Source organism: Hyaena hyaena, unplaced genomic scaffold (assembly GCF_003009895.1).
Source record: "Hyaena hyaena isolate Hyena2069 unplaced genomic scaffold, ASM300989v1 scaffold_568, whole genome shotgun sequence".
In the NCBI taxonomy this organism is placed as follows: domain Eukaryota; kingdom Metazoa; phylum Chordata; class Mammalia; order Carnivora; family Hyaenidae; genus Hyaena; species Hyaena hyaena.
The window spans coordinates 891090-918324 of NW_024081199.1; the positions used below are offsets into that span (position 1 = coordinate 891090).

At 42.4% G+C, this 27235-nt stretch overlaps 1 protein-coding gene across 10 annotated transcripts in view; it reads right to left on the reverse strand.

Annotated features, from left to right (window-relative positions):
- The window catches only part of SYNRG (synergin gamma), an 83409-nt gene continuing 56174 nt past the window's right edge, over positions 1-27235 (reverse strand). For 7 of the 10 annotated variants that reach the window (XM_039256343.1, XM_039256344.1, XM_039256334.1 and 4 more), the window contains 8 exons: positions 23226-23819; positions 21324-21487; positions 20469-20522; positions 19596-19692; positions 17384-17532; positions 2054-2164; positions 1666-1701; positions 1-657 (listed from right to left, as the gene is read on the reverse strand). In XM_039256343.1, the coding sequence (XP_039112274.1) occupies positions 526-657; positions 1666-1701; positions 2054-2164; positions 17384-17532; positions 19596-19692; positions 20469-20522; positions 21324-21487; positions 23226-23819 (1337 nt within the window). In that variant the 3' untranslated portion in view covers positions 1-525. The remainder of the gene's footprint in view (positions 658-1665; positions 1702-2053; positions 2165-17383; positions 17533-19595; positions 19693-20468; positions 20523-21323; positions 21488-23225; positions 23820-27235) is intronic. The other 3 variants (XM_039256341.1, XM_039256342.1, XM_039256336.1) reach the window with 3 other exon arrangements.

Below are 27235 nucleotides of genomic sequence, written 5' to 3' on the forward strand. Positions count from 1 at the left end.
TCAGTTTAATCACAATGTCTCCTTTTTATTCATTTCAGATAGCAAACTACATGTGGATAAATGCATTCTACTTCACAGGACAGCAGGGTTCTAGACAGAAGCAAGTACTGGCTCAAAAACGTTCTTGCCAATTCCAGTCCTATTACAATTTATTTTTCTTCAAACGTCAATTCTTCACAGTTTTAATACTGCAGCAGCAAATGATTCCTTAAAGAAAACTGTGGTCCCATATTTTAAAACATCTTAGCAGAACTTAGAAGTTAGCAAACTTCTGGTGCCACGTGCAGTTTGGGCAGGGCAATTTTACCTCAAATCCCTAAGGCTGGCAGTGGGATCTAGGGGATAAATGTCTGCGGGAATGACTAGGAGCCCGGCAGCTTCTCTCTCCCCCTTACCGCCCGGGGAACTCCTCATACAGGTTCGTGGAGGTGAACGGCGCAGTCCTGCATTCTGCTCATTGGTCCCTGTCGCCTCCTGGGGTATGATGGACAAACAAACCCAGTAGGTACTTCAAAGAGGTACTTTTCAGAGCAAATCAGGCAGGATGAGGCCGGGAGGTTTTGGTTCAACACAGTTGATCCAGAAGTTGGCACAGCTGGCGTGATACTGATGACCTCCATACGCCAGCTTGAAGCTGTCTGTTTCCGAGTTGAATGCCTGCCAAAAATAAACAGATATGTGGGGCGAGTCAGGCTTCTTCTGCACCTGAGAGTTCATTGGCACCCAGCACGCAGCCCTCACCAGGTACAGAGGCTGAGGCCACATGGCGCACACACAAAAGCTGAGCAGGTGGCTACAGCAATTCAAGTGAGAAGGGGTTTTGCTGCTAATTAAAGGCATAAAAAAAAAATCTTTACCATTAAACCCAGTTTCAGCAAAAGAAGGCCAAATGAACATTCATAGAAAGGGCAAACCGAGGCTACAGGGTGTTGTGTGGGGGTGTTCGTGTTACAGGGAACGAAACTAGCCAAGGGCTATGGAGAATTTTTATCCCTCATTGTGCCGAAGGAAGCCCAGCCCAAAGCCTGGCACTGAATGATACATGCAGTGCCTTCGTTTCTGTGACTGATTACAGTCCTCTCGTGGAAAAAACAAAAGATTAAAAGCTCTCAGGGTCTAATGCCACTGGGACCTGATAACGGAATCAACAAAATTAAAAAGTCTAAATAGGTATAGGGTTTGTAAAAATCAAGATATTAAACAGGTAAGAATTACTTCCAGATGACTAATGCTTACAGGTAAGTCACAGCCAGTCAGTCCTCACCTCAGCTCCCTGAAGGGTGTCCTAAAGCACTACAAAAGTAAACAACACAGAACTCTAAACCCCAATTTGTTTTTGTCTGATCACTGCTAAATCATGATGCTCTCTGATCTCGTTTTGTGTCACAACTTCCAGTCTTCCAGAAGTTGTGCATTTCTCTGTTCATCACAGAGAAAATGACTGTGATACCAGAAGTCAATTACGAGCTACAAGCATGCAAACGAGACAAGTGGACCCACACAGACACTCTAGTTGGTCAAAACAGACACTATGGGAACAGACATGACTCAATAAAGGAAGGATTCATGATCAGAAGAGTCAGGATGGCAGTGGAATCATCTGATTTGCTTTCCACACTCAAAATTAAGATGGAGACGCTAAGATAATGTGTAACTCGTTCATACTTTTTTAGGATGTTCTTCTGCAGGCTTCTCTTCTTTCTGAAATAACGTTGAAACCATAAGGTCAACAAAATTCCCAGAACAGGGCCTCTTGCCCCCAAACAAAGCTTTACAGGCTTCACCTCTCTCTACCACCCCACTGTGCACAGGGCACAGGCACGGTGCATACAGCATTCTGTTAGAGAGGGAGGAACGGCTTCCATTCACTCAGTGGCTTCCCCTACCGCACTTTTGTAAGAGTACATGTACTTCCGTAGTCAGATTTCAGGGCTTTCTAAAAATCCCCACCTGTGGTCATAGACCTTGCAATGAAGTGGGCTAGATGGGGTCGCCACCAGGGGTCATGTCAGGGAAGTGCTTTGCCATCTGCAGGGGAAGGTATGTCACTCACCCGGCTTCTGGAGTCCACGTTTAAAAGGCACACCCCACAGGCAAGTTCCTGAGCATTTTTAATCCCAGGCCGTAGCATACAAGAGGAAAAATCCAGTGAATTCTCATCAGGCTAGAAGGACAAGACAAACAGGTAAGGACCCAGCAATTCCAAGTGCTGCTGGCCTTATTCCCTGATCACTCATCCCCAATAGGTCTAGCAGCAAATGAAGTAACCTCTAATACCATCGATATAATTGTTCAAATATCTCAAATACTTATTGAGAGTTGCTGTGTTCTAGGTGCTCAGGACGCTAGCGTGAGCAAAACGCAGTACCTGCCCTCTGAGAACTCACAGCCTAAGGTGGGGGCAAGTGGGTAGCAGGTGGCACAGGGCCACAAGGACCACACCAGGGCACATGGGCTGGGCGGCACTTACTCCAACCGGAGAGGAAAGGAACTGGATGGCAGAGAAGCTTCCTAGCACTTACAAACATCCTGAGTCTTGACAGGTAGATGCTAGGTAAGGGAATGGGGAAGGGCGAGGTAAGGGAAGGAACAGTATTCTGTGTAGAACAAGCAACACAGGCAAGGTGGCCTCTAAGCAGAAGATGGGGTGTGGGAAGAAATCCAAGGGGTGGGAGCCCAGCTTATGAAAGGAGGGAGGAGACAGAACTCCAGCACCAAGGTCTTGGAAGGAATAGAAAAGACTGTATCTTGGGAAGCCATTAAAGGTTCTAACTAGACCATGACAGAGATCAGGTTTGTGTTTCAGACAGATCCCTCTGGTTGATGCGTGGGCAATGAACTGTGGATGGTGATCCTCAAGGCCTGAACCTCAGTTACAGCACCGTTGTAAGGGGTCCGGGAGACAGTGAGGAAAGTTAGAACTAGGGAAGCAATAGCAGGGGACGGCCACCTGAGAAAGCCCAGGTGATATGTGAGATATGCAAGGAGGGGAGAGGCTTAGGCAGCTGGGAGGGCTGAGCATAGTAGGCAAGCGAAAGGAGACCCACATTTGGGGCTGAGGCCTGGGAGGAGTTCGGTTTGGTCTAAGCGGAGTTGGAGCTGCGTGTGGGACAGCCAAGTTCTGACACTAGAGAAGTAGGAAGACAGATATATAGGCCTAGTGCTCAAGGATGAAAGAATGAGGTACTATCAGCTAGAGAGAGTAAATACACATACAGCTATTATCAGTGAAGCCCTTACATGCTAGACACCACACTAAGCTCCTTATGTGCATTATCTAATTTCTTCCTTACAACAAATCTATGAAATATGGAGTAACAGGGCAGGTCCCAACTTTGGAAAGCTGTTAATTTTTAAACATTTTTTAAAAGTTTTACTTGTTGAGGGGCGTCTGGGTGGCTCAGTCGGTTGAGCGTCCAACTTCGGCTCGGGCCATGATCTCATGGTTCATGGGTTCGAGCCCCGTGTCGGGCTCTGTGCTGACAGCTAGCTCAGAGCCTGGAGCCGGTTTTGGATTCTGCGTTTCCCTCTCTCTCTCTGACCTTCCCCTGCTCATGCTGTCTCTCTTTCTCTCTCAGAAATAAATAAAAAACATTAAAAAAAAAAAAAGTTTTACTTATTGAAGTAATCTCTACGCCAGCTGCAGGGCTCAAACTCCCAGCCCTGAGATCAACAGTCACAAGCTCTACCAATGGAGCCAGCCAGGAGCCTGTGGAAAACTGCTCATTTCTTAAAAGTTAAAATACATATCTACTATATGAACTTATATGCACTTCCACTCCTTGGTATTTATCCAAGAGAAACAAAAACATGTTAACAAAAGCCTTGCACAAAAAGTATTCATAGTAGTTCTATTCACATTAGCCAAACTGGAAATAGCACGTATCTATAAATAAGAAAGTAGATTAAAAACTCATGGTGTATTAGTACAATGGAATATTACTCACTGAAAGGGACCAAGTTCTTACATGCAAAAATGTAGATGAATTCCCTCCTTCCCCGCCCACCCTTTTTTAATGTTTTATTTATTTCTAGGAGAGAGAGAGAGAGAGAGCGTGAGCAGGGGAGGGTCAGAGAGAGAGTGAGTCACAGACTCTGAAACAGGCTCCAGGCTCTGAGCTGGCAGTCAGCACAGAGCCCGACGCGGGGCTCGAACCCACGAACCGCGAGATCATGACCTAAGCGAAAGTCGGACGCTTAACCGCCACCCAACCGGCCCTGCCGCCCACCCTTTTTTAAGTAAGTGCCATGCCCAATGTGGGGTTCTGAACTCACCAACACAAGATCAAGAGTCACACGCTCTACCAACTGACCTGGCCAGTTTTTTTTAATGGATTTTTTTTTTCTTTTTAGATGAATTTTTAAAACATGCTAAGAAGCCAGACAGAAAAGCACATATATATTACATAATTTTATATAAAGTTCTAGAACAGGCAACTCTCTGATGACAGAAGTCTATGAAAAATAGTGGTTATTTTTTGGAATCAGATCAGGACGAGAAGGGACTTTAGGAGGTGATGAAAATACTCCATATATTGCTGGGGTGTGTGTGGGCTTACATGGCTGAATGCATTTCTCAAAACTGATCCAACTATGTATTTAAGATCTATGCATTTCACTGTCTGTAAGTTATCTTACACTATCTGCAAGAAAAACACTTGAATTACAAAACCAAAACAAAAAAAAAAAAAAAGGAAAAAAAAGTTTCAGAAGAGCTGTATATATTTTTTTAAGATTTTATTTTTAAGTAATCTCTCTACACCCAACACAGGGCTCAAGGAACTCACAACCTCAAGATCAAGACTCACATGTTTCACCAACGGAGCCAGCCAGACGCCCCAGAAGAGCTACATTCTTAACGTACAAAGTTTTATATGTACCTAAACCAATTTGTTTGGCTTCTATATGCCCTAGAGCAGAGGTTTCTCAAATCTCTGCCACCACTGACATTTTAAGTTGGATAATTCCTTGCTGTGGGGCCTGTCCTCTGTGCTGTAGGATGTTTAGAAGGACCTCTGGACAATTTGGAGGCAAAATCATCCCCCTCCTCCACCATTAAGAACTGACTTTACAAAAAAAAAGACTTTCCAAAGAGAAAGAAATGTGCACATACAACACATATACATACATGCGTACATGAGCTTATTATAATTTTTTATTGATATAAAGACTGTGTAGCACATAATTTACAAATAATAAAACATACAGTTATCTTTACTGATAATTTCATATAATCCCTGACTCTCATGATGCTTTCTCTGAAAATGCCCGACCCTGGGATCCACAGTCAGCCTGTGCTTGTGCTCACCAGAGTGTGGATGTTGTAAATGCCGGCTGGTGTTTCTCTGTGAAGGGCTAAGACTGAAGTGAAGCAACAAACACATTCCAGAATGTTCATCACCTGTCAAATATGTTAGTGACTCTGCTGAATTGGGCAATTGTTCTCAAATGCTGGAGAACATTCCTTCGGCTTTGTGATCTATTCAAAATATAATGGCTATAGACAGTATACTTTGAAGTCTGAGCTGCATTATTAACATCCACTCGATAACCTCCATAAATATAGACAATCAACAGTACAACAAATTAAGCACTGATCTGTAGCAGTTGCGGATTTCCATGGTATAAATACTCCCACCATGGCTGATGTCAAGGTACCAACAACGTGAGGTCACTGAACACGGCACTGGGAAGGGATGCCTGCGGTACCGTCATATAGCAGTTCCACATATGGACAGATCAGATCAGGGTGACCAGCTTCCTAGTTTGCTCAAGACCTCCCAGTTTCAGCTCTGAGAAAATCCCTCAGCTCTAACCAAACCGGCATTAGTGGTCATCCAAGGACACACATAAAGAACTTCAAAACCTAAGGACTAAGCAGGTAGAAAGGAAGTGAGGATGGGAGTCACTAAAACAACTGTCCTATCTTGAGAAATTGAAACAAGCAGTGTAAGCCAAGCATGAGCAAGTTAGACGGCTACCAATTTGGGCTCAGAAACAGCTCTGAATTTAAGATGGCACAGGGACTGAGGTGTAATGTGACCATGTGAGTGGATGGCAAAAGTGCCATGGAGACAAAGGTCTTGGAGTCCAGGGGTCAAGGATCTGGGAGCCCTGACGTGTTGGCTGGTCTCTCCTACAGGATACTGATGTGACCCAGGATGATGGCAAATTCCTGCCAACATAATAGCTACATTTTCTATAGTTAGTTGAGGCATAACCACCAAGGAGTTACTGACTTTTGTATTTGAAAAATTTTATTATTTTTTCCCTAGGGGAAAAACAATGGGATTCTCCCCATAAAACTGTATAGATTATATATGATGTTTGCCTGCCCCTTTCTGATTTGAAATGATAAACCATGCATTAGGTCCACTAGCCAACCAACCTTCCTACCTTCCTACCTACCTTCCTTTCTTCCCTCCTCCCTCCCCTTTCTTTCTCTTTCTCTTTCTTTCTTTCTCTCTCTCTTTCTCTCTTTCTCTTTTTCTTCCTTCCTTCCTTCCTCCCTCCCTCCCTTCCTTCCTTCCTTCCTGAAACAGATGATACTGTTTGCTTGTTTATTCATTTACTTATTTATTTAGAGAGACGGGAGCAAGCAGGCTCCATGCTCAGTGTGGAGTCCTATGTGGGGCTCAATTCCAAAATCATGGGATCATGACCTGAGCTGAAATCAAGAGCTGGACATTCAACAGACTGAAGCATCCAGCCCTCCCACCCCAAATCTTTCTTAAAGTAACTTGAGCTGGATCCATTCAGATCACCTCTAGGAAAGGAAGGACAGACAGTTCTCAAAGAAAAGAGGAGGCAGATGTTTCAACTATGTGCAGGAGGACTCTGACCTTGAAGTGAATCTACATGGTCTTAACAAAGCTAGATAATAATTTCCCTTTTTTCTTTTTCTCTTTTTTATTAAAAAATTTTGTTTTAACATTTATTCATTTTTGAGAGAGAGAGAGATAGAGTGCAATCAGGAGAGGGGCAGAGAGAGAGGGAGACACAGAATCCAAAGCAGGCTCCAGGCTCCAAACTGTCAGCACAGAGCCCAACATGGGGCTCGAACCCACGAGTGGTGAGATCATGACCTGCGCCAAAGTCAGATGCTTAACCAACTGAGCCACCCAGGCGCCCCTCCCTTTTTTCTTTTCAAGCGCAGTCATGGCCAAGTCTGGTCAAGCCTAGAGGCAGCTTGTACTATTATTTGTTTGCTGTTGAATTCTGTCAACTTTAAATGGTTAACAATTACGTTGTCCTATCTACCTTCCTCAGTTGCTGTTGGGACCTTCAGATATATAAAAAGTGCTCTGAAATGCTCTAAATGATTAAAATTATTCAGTTTGACAAAAGCTAAAAAGCTTTTTTTAAGAGGTTAAAAACACAGCAGTATTTCCATAAACCTACATTATAGATATTTATCATGTTACTGAATAGGACTATTTGAGAAATAACTAGAATCAAGGAAAACTCTGAATCTTGAAATCAATCCAATTACAAAAAGCCCTTTAGTATCTGTTTACCAAAGGCATAAGGAAAGCAAATGAAAAGGTCATTTTGTAATCTCCCATGAAAATCATAAGGCTCTGCATAAACTACTCTGTGGTCAAATTAATCTTTGAAATAATAAAAAATTAACCTTTATAAATACACTACCATAAGCGGGGGGGGGGGGGGGGAGGGTGCGGGGTACACACTGTGTACTTGGCCATAATTCTTTAAGAAAGTATGCCCTCTACAGGCCATTTTAAATTGAACACCATCTACATCAGGTAGCAACTGTTTGGTGCATTTAGTAAAGATTTCCAAAGTAGTTATATTATAAATGACCTGCATACACTGAGTTCCCTGAGTCAGACTGGGATACATAATCCTGAATCTTTAGCCAATAATAAGCTGCTAAAATGGTGTCCAAGAAAATCATCATTGAGGAAGAATTTGGTAGTAATTAGTGTTCTTTACAAACGTCCTCATTATAATTCTTCTGGACAAATGGTAGGATGGGCCTTTCTGATCCCCTTAAATTCTGCAGAGCCGCATAACTTGCACAGCCATCTGACTGTGATCATAAGTCACACGAGGTACTTCTGGAAGGAAGCCTTTAAAAACAATATGCTCTTTGTCACGTCCCCTTGACCCTCCCACAGGGATCAGCTACATTTTACATGGCAGAGGCTTTGTCAGCTAGGTCCCTGAGTGAAGAACCTGTCCACAGAGACCCCTCCAATTTGAGATGGTCATGTAGCAGGAGCAATACAGCTCTACTGTTCTACATCACTAAGACGGGGTGGGGGGAGTTGTTACATCAGCACAACCCAGCCTAAACAGATACCAAAAAACTTTCTGGACACTGGTTCCACAAGCAATTCTAGACTTTTTGTTTGGGTTACAATGTAACCATTTGGATTCTTGGTTGCAATGTTTCTCTAATTTTCACTATTATTGCTATAACAGAGTAGCAAAAATTTAGGTACTTAATATAACATATTCTCTCTTATAGTTCTGGAGGTCAGAATTCTAAAATAGGCTTGCAACACAGTGTACTTTCTGGAAATTTTAGGGGAGAATCGGCTTCTTTACCTTGTCTAGCTTCTAGGGAATACCTGTACATTCCTTGAATCATGGTCCCACCTTCCAACTTCAAAGCCAAAAGCACAGATTCTGCCAGTCTTCCTCTTTGCTGTCAAATCGCTCTTTCCCATGTTCACTCTCCTGCCTTCCTCTTTGTGAGACACTGGGCCCACCCAGATAATCCAGGGTAAACCCCCCATTGAAAGACCCTTAACTTCATCACATCTGTGTGATCACAGGTCTCAGGGATTAGGATATGGCTATCTTTGGTGAGGGAGGGCGACATTATTCCATCTACCCTATCACCTTCTGTCAACGAGGACAGCCATGCAGAGACACAATGAAGATTCAGTCTCAGGGGAGCCTGGATAGTTCAGTCGGTTGAGCATCCAACTCTGGATTTCAGCTCAGGTCATGGTGTCATGGTTCGTGGGTTCAAGCCCCATATCGAGCCCTGTGCTGGTGGTGCAGATCTTGCTTAGGATTCTCTGTCTCTCCCTGGCCCTCCCCTGCATGCGCGCACACACACATACATACACACACTCTCTCTCTCTCTCTCTAAGTAAATAAACTTAAAAAAAAAAAAAAGATTCTGTTTCTAAAACATTGTGTGGTACTGGCAAGATGACAAAAATGTTGTCATATTAAAAATAAACTGATTTCCTGATAGGCCACAGCAACAGCAAGTATACACTCTGAAATTCACTGCTTATTTCACATTGAAAGTAGGTAAGTACGGGAGTGCCTGGGTGATTGAGTCGGTTAAGTGTCTGATTCTTGGGTTTTGGCTCAGGTCATGATCTCACGGTTTGTGAGTTCTAGCCCCATGATGGGCTCTGTGCTGCCAGTGCAGAGCCTGTTTAGGATTCTGTCTCTCCCTCCTTCTCTGCCCCTCACCCAATTGTGAGTGCTCATGGTGTCTCTTTCTCTCTCTCAAAATAAAGAAATAAAAACTTTTTTAAAAAAGAAAGGAAAAAAGAATTATATTATACTGAGGATAACAGTGAAAATCAACAGCCTGTGTGATTTTCAGTTGACTAGAGGTCAGGAAAATGACAGGACTTGTCTCTCTTCAGAGATTTTATATGGCAAAAGTGTATCAGTTTTGTTTTCCAGGCCTGAATCTTTGTTCCAAACCTACTGAACTTCAACCCTTAGGCAACAATTCACTCATCTCACTAAAATAGAGGATTTCTACCTCCTGAGAAACAACCAGCTCCTTTAGTCTGTGCCCTAGAGATGTGCTTCTACCACAAGGGGGGGTTTGAGTCCATGGATGACGTCCACACTGAAGGGAAACTTTCCACTATAACTTCTAGCTTCAAAAAATATCAGGGAGCCACAGTTTGGAGTTTAGGATTGTGTACTTTGCTTTCCTTAGCCCAAGCATTACTACCGTGATGTAGCACTAATATTCTAGGACTTTTTCACTGAAAAAAGGTTATGTAGCCACTTTTTGATGGGAACAGTTTCATGATGTCTTTATGGAAGAAGAGCATCCTCAAAGCTGACACTGACACAATAAGAAAAATGGACTTTTAAAACTACGAGGTGCCTTCGAATCCCTGATCTGTCAGTTTGGGGCAAGTTACATCTTTGAGCCTCAATCTCTTCACCTGTAAAAATGGGGATTATACTACTGACCTTATAGGACTGTTAACCAGGATTAAATGAGAATGAATGTAAAGCATACAGCACAATGCCTGGCAGGATCCAGGTGTAAATAAACTATTATATTACTGGAATCAAAGAGCCTGGCAATGGCAATTTGGCTCATTAAGGAACTTTAAATTCTACCTAAAACGAAGCAGGGGTACAAAGAGTTAAAAGCTTCTACCATAGCCTCAGTCATGCCCCTCTCTAGTGATTTCTCTGCAATCTAGTGATTTCTCTGTGTCCAAGGTCCCTGGGGCTTGCAGAGTTTTGCTGCATCTGAAGTGAACTCCACAGATGTTGGTTTGTCTCATTTACATGCACACCTCTATTTTTATTTATTTATTTATTTAATATTTTTAATTTATTTCTAGGAGAGAGAGAGACAGCGTGAGCAGGGGAGGGTCAGAGAGAGAGGGAGTCACAGACTGAAATAGGCTCCAGGCTCCGAGCTGGCAGTCAGCACAGAGCCCGACGCGGGGCTTGAACCCACGAACCGCGAGATCATGACCTAAGCGAAAGCTGGACGCTTAACCGACTAAGCCACCCAGGCGCCCCAACACCTTTATTTTTAGAGTAAAATCTTCTTTGTGACAAGACTTCTACTTCCTCTGGAGGCTATATCCTATTCTTCATGCAGTGGGCAATTCAAGTAAGTTTTATAGACCAAAGACCTACCAGTTAATCAAGAGGAAATGACATGGTACAATCAGGAATAATATCTGAGCAGAGAATGGTTGTTTTTCTGTCACAGCTAACTTGGTAAAAAAAAAAAAAAAAAAGAAAAGAAAAGAAAGAAAGAAAAAAGGTACTTATAACTGGAAAAGCATATGTAAATACAGAAATGAATACTCAATGGCATTCATATATAATTTGCATATATAATATGCATTCCTGTATTGTCTAGTTGCAGACTAATCTCTACTATTATCCAGTGACTAAAAAAATGTCAGGTAAAATCACTCACTGGACACGGAAGCTAGGTATGGAAGACCCTTAGGGGAGTCTGAATGAGAGGACATGAATGCCTGGCAACTCTTCCCATTTACCTCACGTTCTGATACACTGAGGGATTAAAATCACCCTATGTGAGCAGGGCAACACCTCCCAGGTTAGAGGGGTAACCAGACCCAGGAGGCTTTCTCTAAAATCACAAAAGGAAATGGTATTTTTTTAAATTTTTTTTAAAGATTTATCTTTAAGTAACCTCTACACTCAATGTGGGGATCAAACTTATAACCCTGAGATTTAGTCACATGCTCTACTGATGGAGCCAGACAGGCACCCCTCTATGGTTTCCTTAAAAAGGTCTTGGGGCGCCTGGGTGGCTTAGTCAGTTAAGCGTCCAGCTTTCGCTTAGGTCATGATCTCGCGGTTCGTGGGTTCGAGCCCCGCGTCGGGCTCTGTGCTGACTGCCAGCTCGGAGCCTGGAGCCTGTTTCAGTCTGTGACTCCCTCTCTCTCTGACCCTCCCCTGCTCACGCTGTCTCTCTCTCCTGGAAATAAAAAATAAAAAAAATAAAAAAAAAAAACATTAAAAAGGTCTGAACAGGGGCACCTGGGTGGCTTAGTCAGTAAAGCGTCCAACTTCGTCTCAGGTCATGATCTCAGGGTTCGTGGGTTTGAGCCCCGCACTGGCCTCTGTGCTGACAGCTAGCTCGGAGCCTGGAGCCTGCTTCAGGTTCTGTGTCTCCCTTTCTCTTTGATTCTCCCCTGCTCACGCTCTCTCTCTCTCTCTCTTTCTCTCTCAGAAATAAATAAAACATTTAAAAATTTTTTAAAAGGTCTGAACAAAACTAACCCTCGGTATAAAAACTCAAAATAGGGAATACCTCAGAGTGAAATGATGACAAAAACGGGACACAAGGAAATGTGGAATGATGGATATCCTCTATCTTTTAGAGGGACATTGGTTATTACTGGCTATTATCTGGGGTGTGCGTTTGTCAAAGCTCACTGAATGATTTAAGTAACAAAACTACTGAATGGTAGAACTGAGAGTTTTGCATTTTCCTACAGGAAGGAAGGCAGGAAGGCCCGGAAGGGCAAGGTCTAGAAGGCAAGCCTTTCTCATGAGCAGCAGTGGCCTGTGGGAGCTTGGACGTCTAGGAAGATGTACAAGGATGAAACTGGCTTCCACCTCACCCAATGACAGTGGGTCCTTCCTCAAGAAGGAAATACAACATAGCAAGCAACCCAAGCCAGGATTCTGCTCAATTATCCTCTGTGTTAAACTGAAAAGGATTGATACATAATGAGCTTGGTTAGTGCTTGGTCTTTCGTGATAATTTTTCTTCGAAGAGCTCATGGCAAAGAAAGATACTTTGCTATCATGGCCATTTTTTTCTACCAGCGCTAGAAGAGAAGAGATGGGTGGCTGATTTGAGGGTCTGTATAGAAATCTAGGTTTCAAAGCATTAATTACAATGAAAAAAATTAGAAGTGTTAATAAGAAAGAAGAAGGAAGGAAGGAAGGAAGGAAGGAAGGAAGGAAGGAAGGAAGGAAGGAAGGAAGAAAAGAAGGAAGGAAGAAAGGAAGAAAGACAAGAAATCTTAAAATCTAAATGGAAAAGGGAGGCTAATCTTTAAGGTGCTTTCTAGTCCTGGGCTATAAAAAAGGGGAAAAATGTACAGAAAAGAACTTGACTCTTTCTATCAAGTTGCTGCCCAGTGAGATGCCTAGTGTTTCACCTCATTGACTTTGATGCTAAGTTAACAATCCTCTTTCCCCAAAAAGGCTTTTGCTCAGCCCTGGTTTTACCCAACCAGCTTGCCCATTTCAAGAAAGGAAGAGAGTACAGGGGGTGAAAAGCAGACTGAATCCAGGTCTAGTATCTTGGTGCCTCAGTTTTCTTCATCTGTAAAAGGGGGAGAATAATAGTATCTACACTCAACACTTCTGTATTAAGTAAATTATATGTATATAAAGACATATAGGGTATAGCACATGGTTAAGCACTCAGTAAAAGTTAGCTAATGATGATATTCAGGCTTCATCTGGTTCATATTAGCACAAAGTTAGGAAGCAAAAGATGGGTGAATTAGGAGACAATCAGACACATGCTGACCTCTAGATTGCCAATGCTTGGTTTTAGACATCTCGTTGCTATAAAAACATGCCACAGATGAGTTTTAAGGTAAGACCTCTGTGAGACTGGGTGAAAATACTCTGATAAACAACTGGTAACACATCCTCCTCTATCCTATAGCAATCCTTGAATACGTCATAAAGTGTAGTGTCAGCTACACTTTATTTGTAGCTGGAGCTTAGAAATATTTTTTTAAAAACCTCATGGTTTTGGGGGCTCCTGGATGGCTCAGTTGTTTAAATGTCCAGCTTTAGCTCAGGACATGATCTCAGTTTGTGGGTTCAAGTCCCGCATCAGTATCTGTGCTAACAGCTCAGAGACTGGAGCCTGCTTCAGATTCTGTGTCTCACTCTTACTCTCTGCCCCTCCCCTGCTCATGGTCTGTCTCTTTCTCTCAAAAATAATAAACTAAACATTAAAAAAAATAAAAACAAAACAAAACAAAACAAAAAACCCTCATGGTTTCATCATCCAAGCACAGTCCTATTGCCATTCTGGCACATTCTCTTCCAACCCCGTAGTAATGATTCTGTGTTATTTCAAACTTTGTGCTCCTTTAAAAAATGGCTACACAACATCCTAATATTATGCTTTACACAATTTGTTTGACTGACCCTCTTGAGTTTTCACTTTTACAAAGAACAACTTGTGCATTTAACTAGCTTCTTTCTGTGAGCTTGTGTTGCCTTAGGAAGTTTTCCTAGAAGTGGAATTGCTGAGTCAACTACTCAGAATGTGAGTCCTTTTATTCATTCAACTTTCACTGGATATTTATGCAGTACCTGGCACTGTGTTCAGATTGAGAACAAAATGTGGTCTTGGTCCTTGTCCTCAAGGACTTCACAGATGGGTGGGGGTTGGGGAAGTATCTTGCTAAATACCCTTTACATAGGATGGTACCAATTTATGTTTCCTAATAAATAGTCCCCATTTTACCACATCGACACTGTTAGGATTACAATAAACAAGCCAAACAAAAACTGGGTTTATTATTAGGTAAAAAAATGAAACCTGCTTGAATCTGAATTAATGTTTACTGATGAGCTGTGCCTCCCCTTGTATGAATCGCTTCATGGTATTGCTCGGTTTCTAAGGGGATGTTGGTATATTTCCATGGATTTGTAGGTTTTCTTTATGGAGCAAAGATGTGAGCCCACCGTTAGAATGCACTGCTGTGCTATTTCCTAGTTTCCCATTTAGTCTATTTTCCCACACTTAGAATGACTCCAATTTGTATTTGGAGCTATGCCATTTGGCCTATCCTGAGAGATTTCATAAGAAACGACTCACTGAAACCTATTGCTTCATCTGCTGAAAGGATCTGTGGAATACACAGGTTACATTCGTTTCCTCTTTACAAGAGCCTACAAAAGGAATTTCTTTTTGGTATCAGTACCAGGAATAATTATGCGTCTCCTGAATAGTGGGTTTTTATGTTATGAACACAGTGAATCATGGAACTCATCATGTCTTCCTTACATCAGTTCCTAGAAAGGGAAAAGTCAACTAACTACCGCTCACCACTAGCAAACATAAGCACTTTAAAAGCACTTTCTCTTATCTCTCCTCCTTTATTATGAGGTATAAAAAGTGTGAAAAAATTGGAAGGGTCAAGAGGTATAAAAACAAAACGTACAACGTCCCACCAAACACTGTGTCAGAATGCCAAGCAATAAAGGACACAGTCCGGCTTTTAGGGAGCAGACAACCCAGCAGGCGAGAAGCAAACACATGATTACCAATACACGCAGTTAAGTGCGAGGACAGAGAGAAATGTGCTGTGGACATACACAGGAAGGGTGTTGAATTCAGATGGAAGGGCTCTCTGGAATGAGTTCTGGGGAAATGATGCAGAGTCCAGAGGGAAGAGAGGCAAAGGCAGTCCAGGGGATAGAAAAGGCCTCTTACACTGAGCTAAGGAACCAAAACTTGGTCCTGCAGACTATGGAGAGTCCACTGTGAGATTTTAAACGGATTTGAATGACATCACCAAACTTATACTTCAGAAAGAACGGGCTAGAAGGGCGTGCAGAAGAGATTACGATAGGGGTTAACAAAATGAACCAGCAACTCCAGCTATGTGGTCAGAAGTGATAAGGATTGGAGTAACTTAATGCATTAACAAAATAAGGTTCCCATTTTTATTATACTTTCTAGCTAGTATTCATATGTAAGAATGCTATGATTTTTGCCAAACTCAATAAATTCAACTGCTTGAATTCAGATTTCTATAAATATTTCTTATCACCAAACAAACATAATTTTCTCTCTTATTTTCAAATATTTGTATCTCTTGTTGTACTGGGCAGAGCTGTATTTTTTAACAAATAATGACCCAAACTGTAGAAACCAAAAAATAGTCCAAAGGAACAAAACAGAGAATCTGGATATGATTTAAACTCTTTAAGAACTTAATACTACAAACCAGAAACAACAAACACCGTGAGAGGGCCTGCCGTCTGATGTGTGCTAGGACAGCTACCCACCCACCCCCACCCCCGACTGTGGGCACAGCTCAGGAACAACCGCATCTACCACGTGGCCTCAGTCCTGCTCAGAGGGACCACCTAGTTACATGTAAAGAAAAAAAGAAAGATAATGCAATAGCATATTTCTTCCAGATTTGAGAGGAAGATAAATTTCTGACTTTTGTGAAATAAAGGATATTATCAGAGACAAACTGACAGTATGAATATATAAAAATAAAGTAGTTTTACCCAATGAAATGGAAAATGAAGGGAACAAATGACGAAAATGACTGATAAAAGCTTTCCTGTATACGTGCGTGTGTGTGTGTGTGTGTGTGTGTGTGTGTGTGTACACATCCATTACAAATACAAAACACGTGGGGCACCTGAATGGCTCAGTCGGTTAAGCATCAACTTCGGCTCAAGTCATGATCTCATGGTTCGTGGGTTTGAGCCCCATATCAGGCTCTGTGCCAGCTCAGAGCCTGGGGCCTGTTTTGGATTCTGTGTCTCCCTCTCTCTCTTACCCTCCCCTGCTCACGCTGTCTCTCTCTCTCAGAAATAAATAAAAACATTAAAAAAATATATATATATATATTTCACTGAACATATGGTCAAATGGTAAGACAGATAATCAATTTACACATAAAGGAAACAGAAAGAGTAAATTATCATTTGGAATACTGTAGAACCTCTGCAAAATGAAACACCTATAAAAACACCTTTAGTGACTCAACATACACTCACTAAATGAAAAAGTGGACAAAGGAAGCTAGAACACACTGTAAAGAAAAGTATGCCTGCATGTTGCCAGCAGCACCGCCAACTAGCCCGAGCTCTCTGGAAAGCTATGTAATAAAAGGAACAGCTACATACGAACACACACACATTCTGACTTCTTAAGTCGTGGAGGCACTATATCCCTGAAAGGACACACAGTCATTTGTCTAACAATATTCAGAGTAGAACTGAAGGATATTCAGAGTACTAGTATTCATTTACTAAATAATATTCAGAATAGAACCATTCAGAACAGGAAGAAATGGCAATAATTCACAGACCTAAAAAAGGGAAAAGGCTAAATGAACCACATGACAGCAACAAGACAGTCACTCTGAACAGTTTCTAAAGAGACACATATGGGGTCATAAGGAACTAGAAGTGCGAAGAGAGGAACTCACAGTGATGTTCTGCAAAACATGCATATACAAAAAAAAAAAAAAAAAAAAAAAAAAAACATGCATATACACATGTGCCTTAAGAAGGAGGTAGACAGGAGCCTGGTGGCTCAGGCAGAAGAGCATGCGATTCTTGATCTTGGGGTTGTGAGTGTGAGCCCCGCGTTGGATGTAGCAATTACTAAATAAAGAATCCACAAGTGAAAAAAAAGAAGGATGTCAACAGAGTGAATGTCCTCCTGCAGTCTCGTTTTATGGAGGCCCCACAGGCCTCAGCGCTCTCCAGAAGCCGAGCGGTGCTACTCAGCAACCCGCACAATTATCTCCTTCCTTTAACATAACACGATCCAGCAGGCACCTCACCGTCACCTTTCAGTCAGGGCCACCACTGAACATAAGGAAAGCAAGTGCTGAACACCTAACAGACTTACCGTGAGTGTGGCCAGGGACATGAAGCCAATGAGGTTATTCCACACTTTATCGATGTCCTTCAGCAGCTGCTGGAGTTTCTCACTGCACACCGCGGTGGCTTTTATCCCCAGCTCCACACGCTTGGTCACTCTGTACACCTCAACAACACCTATAGAGTGAGAGAGTGGAGTCGGGCGCAGGCAGTGAGAGGTGGGTGGCACAAGGCAGCACTCCTGCACGCTATCTTAGCTGGAAACATGGATTGTTCCTACACAGAAGTGAACTTACTACTCCTGGGGACCGATCCACCTCCAGTGCTGCAGAGTGACTTACTGGTAAGAGCACAGGCTACAGCTACACTCCTTGGGTTCAAATCCCAGCTCTGCCACTTACTAGCTGTGTAACCGTGAGCAAGTCACGTAACTTCTCAGAGCCTCACTTTCTTCATCTGTGAAATGGGGATAATAAAAGCACCTCACCAAACAGATTTAAATGGGTTCATACTGTAAAAGGCTTAGAACAGTGCCTGTAGAACATTAGGCACTATGCAGTATTAGCTCTTTTTTTTTTTTTCTGGCTTTTTTGTAAGTCCATCTGTTTAAGTTTGGGAAATCCCATCAAACTGGCTAAAAATGGGAATATCAAAAGCTTAAAAGAATCTGAATGTCAATATCATCACAAGGTAATTAAGAAATGATTCACTTCTCTGAATGCCCAATGATTTACAAACTGTGTGGCTTCATGCACCTTTTATAAACCTAACAAAACACAGGATGGCTCTTTTCCTGTAGTCTCTGAATTGTGGCTGAGTTCTTCAAGCAAGGAGGACAAATGCCAAGTATGTTCACATTCTAAGGACAGTCACCAGACACATCCCAACCTTTACCTGAGCCTCTCAAAAAGAGGACTGGAGGAGTCGTCTTCAGAGCTGTACATTGTCAGCTTGTGTACAGCCCACTATGGCTTTTCTTCTTCTTTCCCCAATCCTCTGGGGAAAGCAGTCACTGCCTATCCTACGCCGAGTGAGGGGACTTCTAGACAACCTCTCACAGATACTCGGTGACGTGTACAAGGAAAGACAGGCGCCCTACTCGCTGGTGTGCCCCGCAGCAAAGCTGTGGCCAGCCGAGCAGGAAGGAGGAACAAGAAAGAGGTGGGGGAAGTGCAGGAGAGACCACATCCCTCTGCCGTTCACCCACCCAGCAGGTACTGGTGAGGGACTACTGCGTGCCAGGTGCTCAGGTACATACTAGAGACATTCGCAGGGAACAAAACAGACCAAATCACTCCCTTCTTGGAGGTTCCTTCCAGAGGAGGGAGGCGGATAATAAATAGTAACAGGTAAAACACAGAAGATATTAAAGGTGACAGGGCAAAAGAGAAATCAAGCACAGAAAGGGACAGGAAGGACGAGGGTGGGGTGAGAGGACACAGGCTTGAGAAAGGGAGGCCAGGGAAGACCTCCCTCAGCAGGTGACACCTGAGCGAGATGTGACAAAGACTAGGGCCCAGTGTGCGTGGCTCTGGCCACGGGCCCAGCGGGAACTGCAGGAGGAAAGGAACACTGGAGTGGACAGAGACTGGAGTTTCCATTTGGACTGGGACATTTAACAGCTGAAGGTAGTCAGGGAGGTAAGGAATCAGTGATGTCCTGAAGGGGTGGAAAGGAAGAATCGACAGAGCATGGTAAGGCATTCATTGGAGACCCAATGTTTTCATTCCAGTTCAGATTCTTTGATAAACCAGGAACACAGATGCAATTTTACATTGCTGTTGCTAGTATGTGTATAATAAGGACTGAAAAACTTTGCCACAGATACCTTAAGTCAAATAGTGTGGTTTCTGTCTGTGACTTAACCATCTCACCCACAAATGAAGATGCTACTTAGTGAAGTCATACATAACTTGAAAGATCTAAATTTTTTAACGTTCTGTTTATTTTTAAGAAAGAGAGAGAGAGACAGCGTAAGCAGTGGAGGATCAGAGAGAGAGGGAGACACAGAATCCAAAGCAGGTTCCAGGCTCTGAGCTAGCTGTCAGCACAGAGCCCGACACAGGGCTCGAACCCACAAACCGCGTGAGATCATGACCTGAGCCGAAGTTGGACGCTTAACCGACTGAGCCACCCAGGCGCCCCTTGAAAGACCTAGATTAAAATACTTAACATAAGGGAAAACTGAAAATACTGTCAAGTGTCAGGATTTTGAATAAGTAAAACATAAAAGAACGTACCTAATAAATATTCCATGCCTTGGGCTGACTGAATTACTTCTGTGCACACAGAGCTACTACTGATTCCATTTAAGGTATCATTTGCCTTCTTAATGACCTACAAGAAATGAAATCACATCACCTTATATAATCAAGAAAAGTCATTGCAAATCAATTTACTGTTAGTAGAGAACCCAACAGGGAAGCCAAGAGGTGTGAAAAAGCATGACTGACTGATATATGTATATAACCATGCTGAAACAAATGTGAGAATTTAATTTTAACCTTGAAGAAACCATCCTCCATTTCTTTGGAAGAGAAAAGACAGAGGTTCTTTAGTTTAAATGTTATTTTAATTTAGGCAGCATTAATGATATTTATTTTCTTTTTTTTATTTTTAGAGAGATAGAAAGAGAGCAAAAATGTGCACATGTGCGTGGGGGAGGGGCAGAGGGAGAGGGAGGGAGAGGGAGGAGGGATAGAGGGAGAGAAGGGGAGAGAGAGAGAGAGAGAGAGAATCTTGAGCAAGCTCCATTCTCAGCATGGAGCCAACACAGGGCTCAATCCCTGACCCTGGGATCACAACCTGAGCTGAAATCAAGAGTCGGATGCTCAGCTAACTGAGCCATCCAGGCGCCCCTCATTTTGTTATTTCTTAAACACAGTGACAGGTGAGGGCACAAGTGACAAATGAGCCAGTGTTTGCTATCACACATGTGAAAGAAGCCTCACTTAAGACATATGGGTTTCCATTCGGCTTCCCTTTGCACAAGGCCATGGAGAAAGTGCTCTCCTCAGGTTTTCCTCTGTCCATTCAAAGGCACCAAGGAGATGTCAACGTGGCACAAGACAGCACCCACACACGAGAAAGCACCGCAAAAGGGACATACTCACATCTAGGGCACTCCCCAGGCACCTCTGCCATTCGTATGCATATCTCTCATTCTCCTATGAAATTTATAAAAAGAACTGGGTTAAACAGGGAGCACTGGAGTCCTCTATGGTTTCTGTCAATGTAAAGAGCATCGGAAGGCTTTACCTTTTATTAAAACCACAGTACTTCAAGCATAGTTTCTCTTTTGAAACCCCTGATGACTCTTCATAATGACTAAGTGTACCTTCTGAGCACATGATCTGTGAGTCTGAGGGGATGTTTCATAGCAGTTCCCTCTGTAAATGTTGCCTCATTGGTTCTAGTGATACTGTCAGCTTCTCCAAAGGCACTCCCCACACCGGTGCTTAGTACAAGAGCTAATCCTAAACCACCAGCTTCCCACTCCACAGTTAGGATGCCTTGTGTGCATGAGCACGGATGAATGGTGAGGAGGCCACCGAGGAGAGTTAAGAGCATCAGCTGTAGGAGGAAGCCAGCGTGGGACTAAGACGCAGCAAATCCTGAATACCTTCCCCGTTTCCTCTATCTGGTGTTTGAACATTCACCAAGTCTAAAGTGATGAAGTCTAAGTGCTCAAAGAAAATTTCCCCCAAACACCCTTCCTCGTGAAGTCTCCCGAACAATTTCCATTTTAAGGTCGCTGACTCCTCTCAGTAGATGTCCCACCTGAGAAGTATTTTCACCCATGGCTAATGCTGCCATTCTCTCATTTTAATTGCATATTTTGTGGCTGGTGCCATGTGACTTTCTGCTCCTCGCTTCCCCATATGAAAGTTGAAAGTGGTTTTCCCCGAGGCCCTGAGTGCTTGGCTGGTCTTTTCCCTACCCCCCGCTGTAGAAATGCCCCTGCTCACCTCCACCTCTCCTGTCAGATCTTTGTACTTGTCACGGATGACAGGCAGAGCCGGCTTCTCACTCAGAGTGTTGGAACGGTCCCTGAAAGGCTGCTCCAAAGCCGGAGAAGGAGAAGAACGGCTTATTTCTTTATCACCAAGGCTCAAACTCCTTTTGTGTGACCCTGGAGAAGTGGACGGCACAAAGGTTCTGATTACTCAGCTTAATTCAAGCCGAAGCTTTTCCTTGCTAACATGAGTCTCCTCTTTAGATGTCATGAGACATTCAGAAACACAATCCCTGTTCATTCTTCTCTGGCAAGCTACCCAGCCATAGCTTGGAGATGTTGCAGCTTTGGCTCCCAACCACATCGATAAAGGGAATATTGCAATAAAGTGAGTCGAATGAACTTTTCGGTTTCCCAGTACAGATAAAAGTTATTCTTACTCTACGCTGTAGTCTATTAAGTGGGCAATAAATAGCACTATGTCCAAAAAATTAATATGCGATAGATTAAAAAAAATACTTCATTGATAAAAAATCCTGGCCATCATTTGAGCTTTCAGTGAGTTCTAATCACTGACCACAGATCACCATAGCCAAGTAATATTAAAAAAGTTTGAGATGTTGCGAGAATCGCCAAAATGTGGCACGGAGACACAAAGTGAGCAAACACTGTTGCAACAATGGCACAGGCAGACTTGCTTGACCTAAGGCTGTGACAAATCTTCAAACTGTAAAAAAAAACCCAGTACCCAGAAGGCACAATAAAATGAGGTATGCCCTGTGGTGAATCCTTCTGATTGTTCATGTCTGCTTGGTTTCCCTGCCTTTAATTTTCTCCATTACTATTCTTTGATCTAACACAATTCTTCCATAATTCTAAGTGCAAAACCACTGAAGTCAGGAGGACAAAGTGTCTTTTTAAATATCAGTGCATAAGAGTCGTGTTGCGTTTCCAGTCATTAGTCACGGATTTGCACTGAGCTCCCACATACTCTCAATCCAACAGAAATCAAGAATGCCTCCGTCAGGATGGGATTAAAGCAGAGGGGCAAACTCAAATGCCTTCAGAGAGCAGGCAGGTCAAGTGCATGACTGAAGTGGGTCAGCCCATTTCAGACAGAAGAGATGATGGGGAGTGTCACAAGGGGGACAGCACACCACATCTGGTGGAGGGGGCAGTGCCACTCAGCTCCACCGGGTTGTCAAAAGGGAGGATACAGGCCTTGTATTGCCAAGAAATAGCTTTTCAAGAAAAGCTAGAAATCCAGATTGTGAAATCTCATGATTCTTATCAGCTGGCAGCACATTAAAAAAAAAACAACCTTCTGTGCAGATCAATCAAAACAAGTCTGCAGGGGCACCTGGGTGGCTCAAGTCATTTAGGCAGCTGACTCTTGGCTTTAGTTCAGGCTGTGATCTCAGTTTGTGAGTTCAAGCCTCACATCAGGCTCTGTGGTGACAGTGAGGAGCCTACTGGGATTCTCTGTCTCCCTCTCTCTCTGCCCCTTCTCCACTCATGCTCTCTCTTTCAAAATAAATAAATAAACTTCCTCTGGATTAAAAAACACAGTCCACAGCCAGGGAATAAGAGCAGGGCTGACTTGTCCACAAGAGCATCAAATCCATCTCTGGCTCTTTTACCACAGCACCCCTCTAGCCAACAAGCTAATGAACAAACTACATGCTGTGCTTGTTTTTAGCCCAAAAAGCAATTATCGGAGGGATACTGGCTTGACTTCAGTTTAGCTGCAAACTTTTCTTTTTTTTTTTTTTACAGCCATCTATAATAGACCCTGATTGCAGAGGCTGCAAATCCATTTCTCACTAAACCAGAGACCAACTTTCTGTTAGAAAGAATGTCTAATACGTCAGCAGAAGAAAGTACTACAGTACAATCAACACTGAAAGCCACTCACCTTGAACAGAAAGGTCAAAGGTCGCCAGCTCACTCTTGATCATTTCTTCACTGGATTTCATTTTGCTTTGTGAATTGGCCACCAAAAAGTCAAATTTGCTGATTTTGGGCTTTTCACTTTGAAACTCTCCAAAGTCATCTGCACATTCTTTGGGGGTGTCGTGAGAAGTGCCGCTGGAGGCTGGGCTTGGACAGGTGGCCTCGGGGCTCCGCTCAACTGTAGGCAAGTCCTGTCTCGTGAAATCTTTATAGTCCCCACTTTCATATTCCTTTTGCTCACTGGTCTGAGGAATCACATCTTTAAAACTGGCAAAAGCTGGGAAGGTGGCCTCTGGAAGAGCATCTTCACTTGTGAAGGTTGTTACTCGGGAGAGAGAGGTCATGGTGATGTTTTCGGAACTGCCAAATGAAGTCTCTTTCTTTTGAAGAACCAAGGCAGCTGAGGAGGGCCCGCTTCCTGCTGAGAGGACAAATGGAGAGAGTTTTCTGCCCTGAGATGCATCATCCCTGTCTGACCAGTCATAGCTCGTAAGTGTGCTCACTGCAAAATTGCTACTGTAGGTTCCAAAAGCAGCATATTTTAAGTCCTCTATATCTGAAAGGGAAATAAGACCCCACAATTAGAGGCAAGCTCATGATTTAGGCAAGATGCCCTAAACTCTGCAGAAACAAAGTGTCTAGTGTATTTGATTAGTTTTATGCTATGTTGGAGTTAACTAAATTTAGAGCTTGTACTAAAATTAAAGGAATCAGGCTGTAAAATCTGATCTTTAAAACCCCATATTAGCTTTGAGTTGGCATTTATACTTAGTTACAAAGTTATTTTCTTTGCATATAAAGATTACTATAATAAGACAGGAATATCATCTACCAACATATGACATAATTAGGGTTATTTAATAAACTGTTCACTTATAAGCTTTATTACCCCCTGCCTATAACTGGTGCCTTTTGTCCCAACTTGGTTGAGGAATGTTCCTTTAACACATGGATGGACAAAATGTACATGACAAACTACTTAGAAACTGACAATTTCTCAAAAGTAAAGTGCAAGTAATGTCACCTAACTTTTAACCCATCCTTAGGAATCTGTTTTGCTAGGTCAAACAGAAGATTTTAATTAAGTGGTTACTTACCTAGTTGTTATTTTGGTCAATATGGACGTCATACTGCTGTGATGGAGTATATGAGGAAAGAAAAATCAACCTAATCTACTTTAACCTCTAAAAAACATAATCAAAGGTCTGGGTCCTGGTGGGCTCCTGTTTCTCCTTCAACTATATATTAGCCCCTTATTAAAAAAAAAAAAAAATAAGAAAAAAGAAAAGAAAGAAGAAAACGAAGGAAATGCTAGCATAGAAGACTCATTTCACAAAGCATTCTTCATAGACGTTTAAATAATCTCAGAGGGAGCATAAAACACTAGAGAGAATGTAGGTTTTTGATTTAGATGGATCAGGGTCCAACTCCTAGCCACCTACTACTTGTGTGAAGCCGGGCAAGCTACTTAATGTTTCTTAACCTTGGCTTGCTCATGGAAGGGCCTGTGTTGTGTCGACTCCCCAATAATGTGGGTAAAGGGCCCTGCTCGATGCCGGGTGAGCAATACGTAAGAGCAGCATCTGTACAGCAGAGTCGCCACCGGCCTCCATTTGACATTCAGGTGCTGCTTACAGCCTACGATGGAATTATCTCAGAGTGAAAATGAAGGGCCAGCTCATCATTTTAAAGGTCTGATAAGGGGCAGTTTCTTGCCCATTTTCAAAAAGCACAGCCAGCTGAGGCCAAAAGCTACTCGAGTAGAGCACCCTCGTTTCAGCAGCGTGGTCTATGCAGCCTGGCTGGCGGGCTGAGTGTCATCTGGGTCGCTGTGTCGAGGGAGGCCGGAGGGCCGATGCAGACTCCCTCTCTGACGACCGCAAGCGTACTTTACAAGGCCAATGCTCGTCAGTTCACTGATCCAGGTTTTCCGAACTAAGTCTATATGTGGACCACACTCAGTAATTTTCTCTTTCTTCCTCTGAGGGCTAAGGGGCTCCTGCCATGTCCATAGCTCTCCTGACAGTATATGTCACACCACTCTCTCTTTAAACTCAAGTAGGAAAAGGGTACTAAATAAATAATAAAAGTGGAAAACCCTAGATTACATGAAAGGCAAACCAGCCAAAAGCGGGTACCAGGTTTCACAGAACAGTATGTTTTAAACCTCTATGGTGCAAATGGTACCTTTCTAATTTGGCTCATTAAAAAATGGGAAACAAGGATTCAGGTGAAAACTGTACAGTTTAGAATGAATTAAACAAGGCTTCAGGCAAAATGCTTTCTTAATCTCTGGCTGTAGCGTTTCATCCCCCGACCCCCAGCCACCACTATTTTTTAAAGGGATCAGAAGGCGCACTGACCCCAATGAGGGGACCTTCAATTAGGAGGCAGATGCAATGACACACGAGAGTAGTCTTCAAGGGGTGCGCATTCAGAAAAATGTCTCACAATATGGATATTTTTATTATTCGACCCTACCAGAAAGCTTTTTGGGGAAGCTGTATTACGAACTGCTTCAAGAATCTCATCCCATAAAGGGGTAGCAATTTCCCCCAAAACCAAAAGTAAATTTATTAGAAAATTAGGCTCTAGTTTGAAAACCACAACCCAGCTGCTATAGCAATAAAAAGATCCTTTTGTGCAATTATGCAGTAAGAAAAAAACAAGGGTTTTTAAAAACAACCAAAAATGGCTGGAATATAATGAGGCAAAAGGCATTATAAGCAATAAGGGACTACCTTAGCTGAAGAGCTTTTAAATATTTTCAAAATCTTATTTTTACTAAAAATGAAAGAGAGGCATAACATTTTGACTTTTGGAGCAATTCACAAAAATGACCAAATGAAGGATTTTTAAAAAATGAATTATTTTATAATTAAAAAAAGAAGTATAAATATACAAGATATACCAAAATCCAGCCTCAAGGCTTATTTTAAAAGTTTACTTTTGCTTATTTCTTGGCTAATATTATGTAAAAAAAATTACTTAAGTGCAATTCATTTGAACACATAAGGAAATACTAAAGCTGAATTACATAAGGAATATGAGAACATGGTATTCCTAAATCTTAGTACTTATAAATAATATTAAAACTGAGTAGTATTTCCTGGCATGGTGAATATTAGTAAACCGTTTTCTAAGAAAATTGTGGTAAATCAATTCACTGAGGGTAGGTTAAACCAAGAAAATTTCTCATTGCTCCATATTAACAGTTTTACATTCTCTAAGCAAATTCCATGTATTATTGTAGGACAGTCTTAAAAATATTAAAGTTCTGTGAGACCTACGATGTAAGTGATGGAAGCCTGTCTACAAAAATGATATGGAATAACCCACATTTTGTAATCACTGAAGTTTCTATAGGTGGGTCTTCCATTCAATAGCTGAATTCTGAAAATTGCAAGAGAAAAAGGAAAAAGAAAACAGAATGGCTGCCATAAAACAAACAGAGAATCACTCCAATTCTACCGGAGAACTCTTAGGCTGTGCTAGGTTGAACTGCAATTGCACACAGATAATAGGCCAAACTGTGTGCTGTAATACAGACATTTGTTTACTACCAGGAATGTCCATTACAAAGGCCAAAGGAATAAACTATGTGAGCTCCTTTCCATCATGGATCTCAAATCAAGACATGGATTTCTTGCTTATACTGGCAAGTAACCCTATCAGTCTTTTCCAGAACCTCTATTCTGAACGGATGCTGAACACAAAAACAACATATTTCTTGGAACAAAGAATGTGAGCTGCCACAAGACACAAAGGCCATACCAATTCCTATGGAAGTTTTCTAAAGCTGTAAGCATATACCCAGGTGATTATGTTACTGGCTTTTGAGAAGGGGGTTTTAGAAAAAGAAGAAAGGATACATGTGCAAAGTCCACTATTCTCCAGTGTTTTATATAGCAATAAAAATGTGCACTGGACTGAGGAAGAAATATCTTTTAATTTCTAATAGTGATTTAAGCC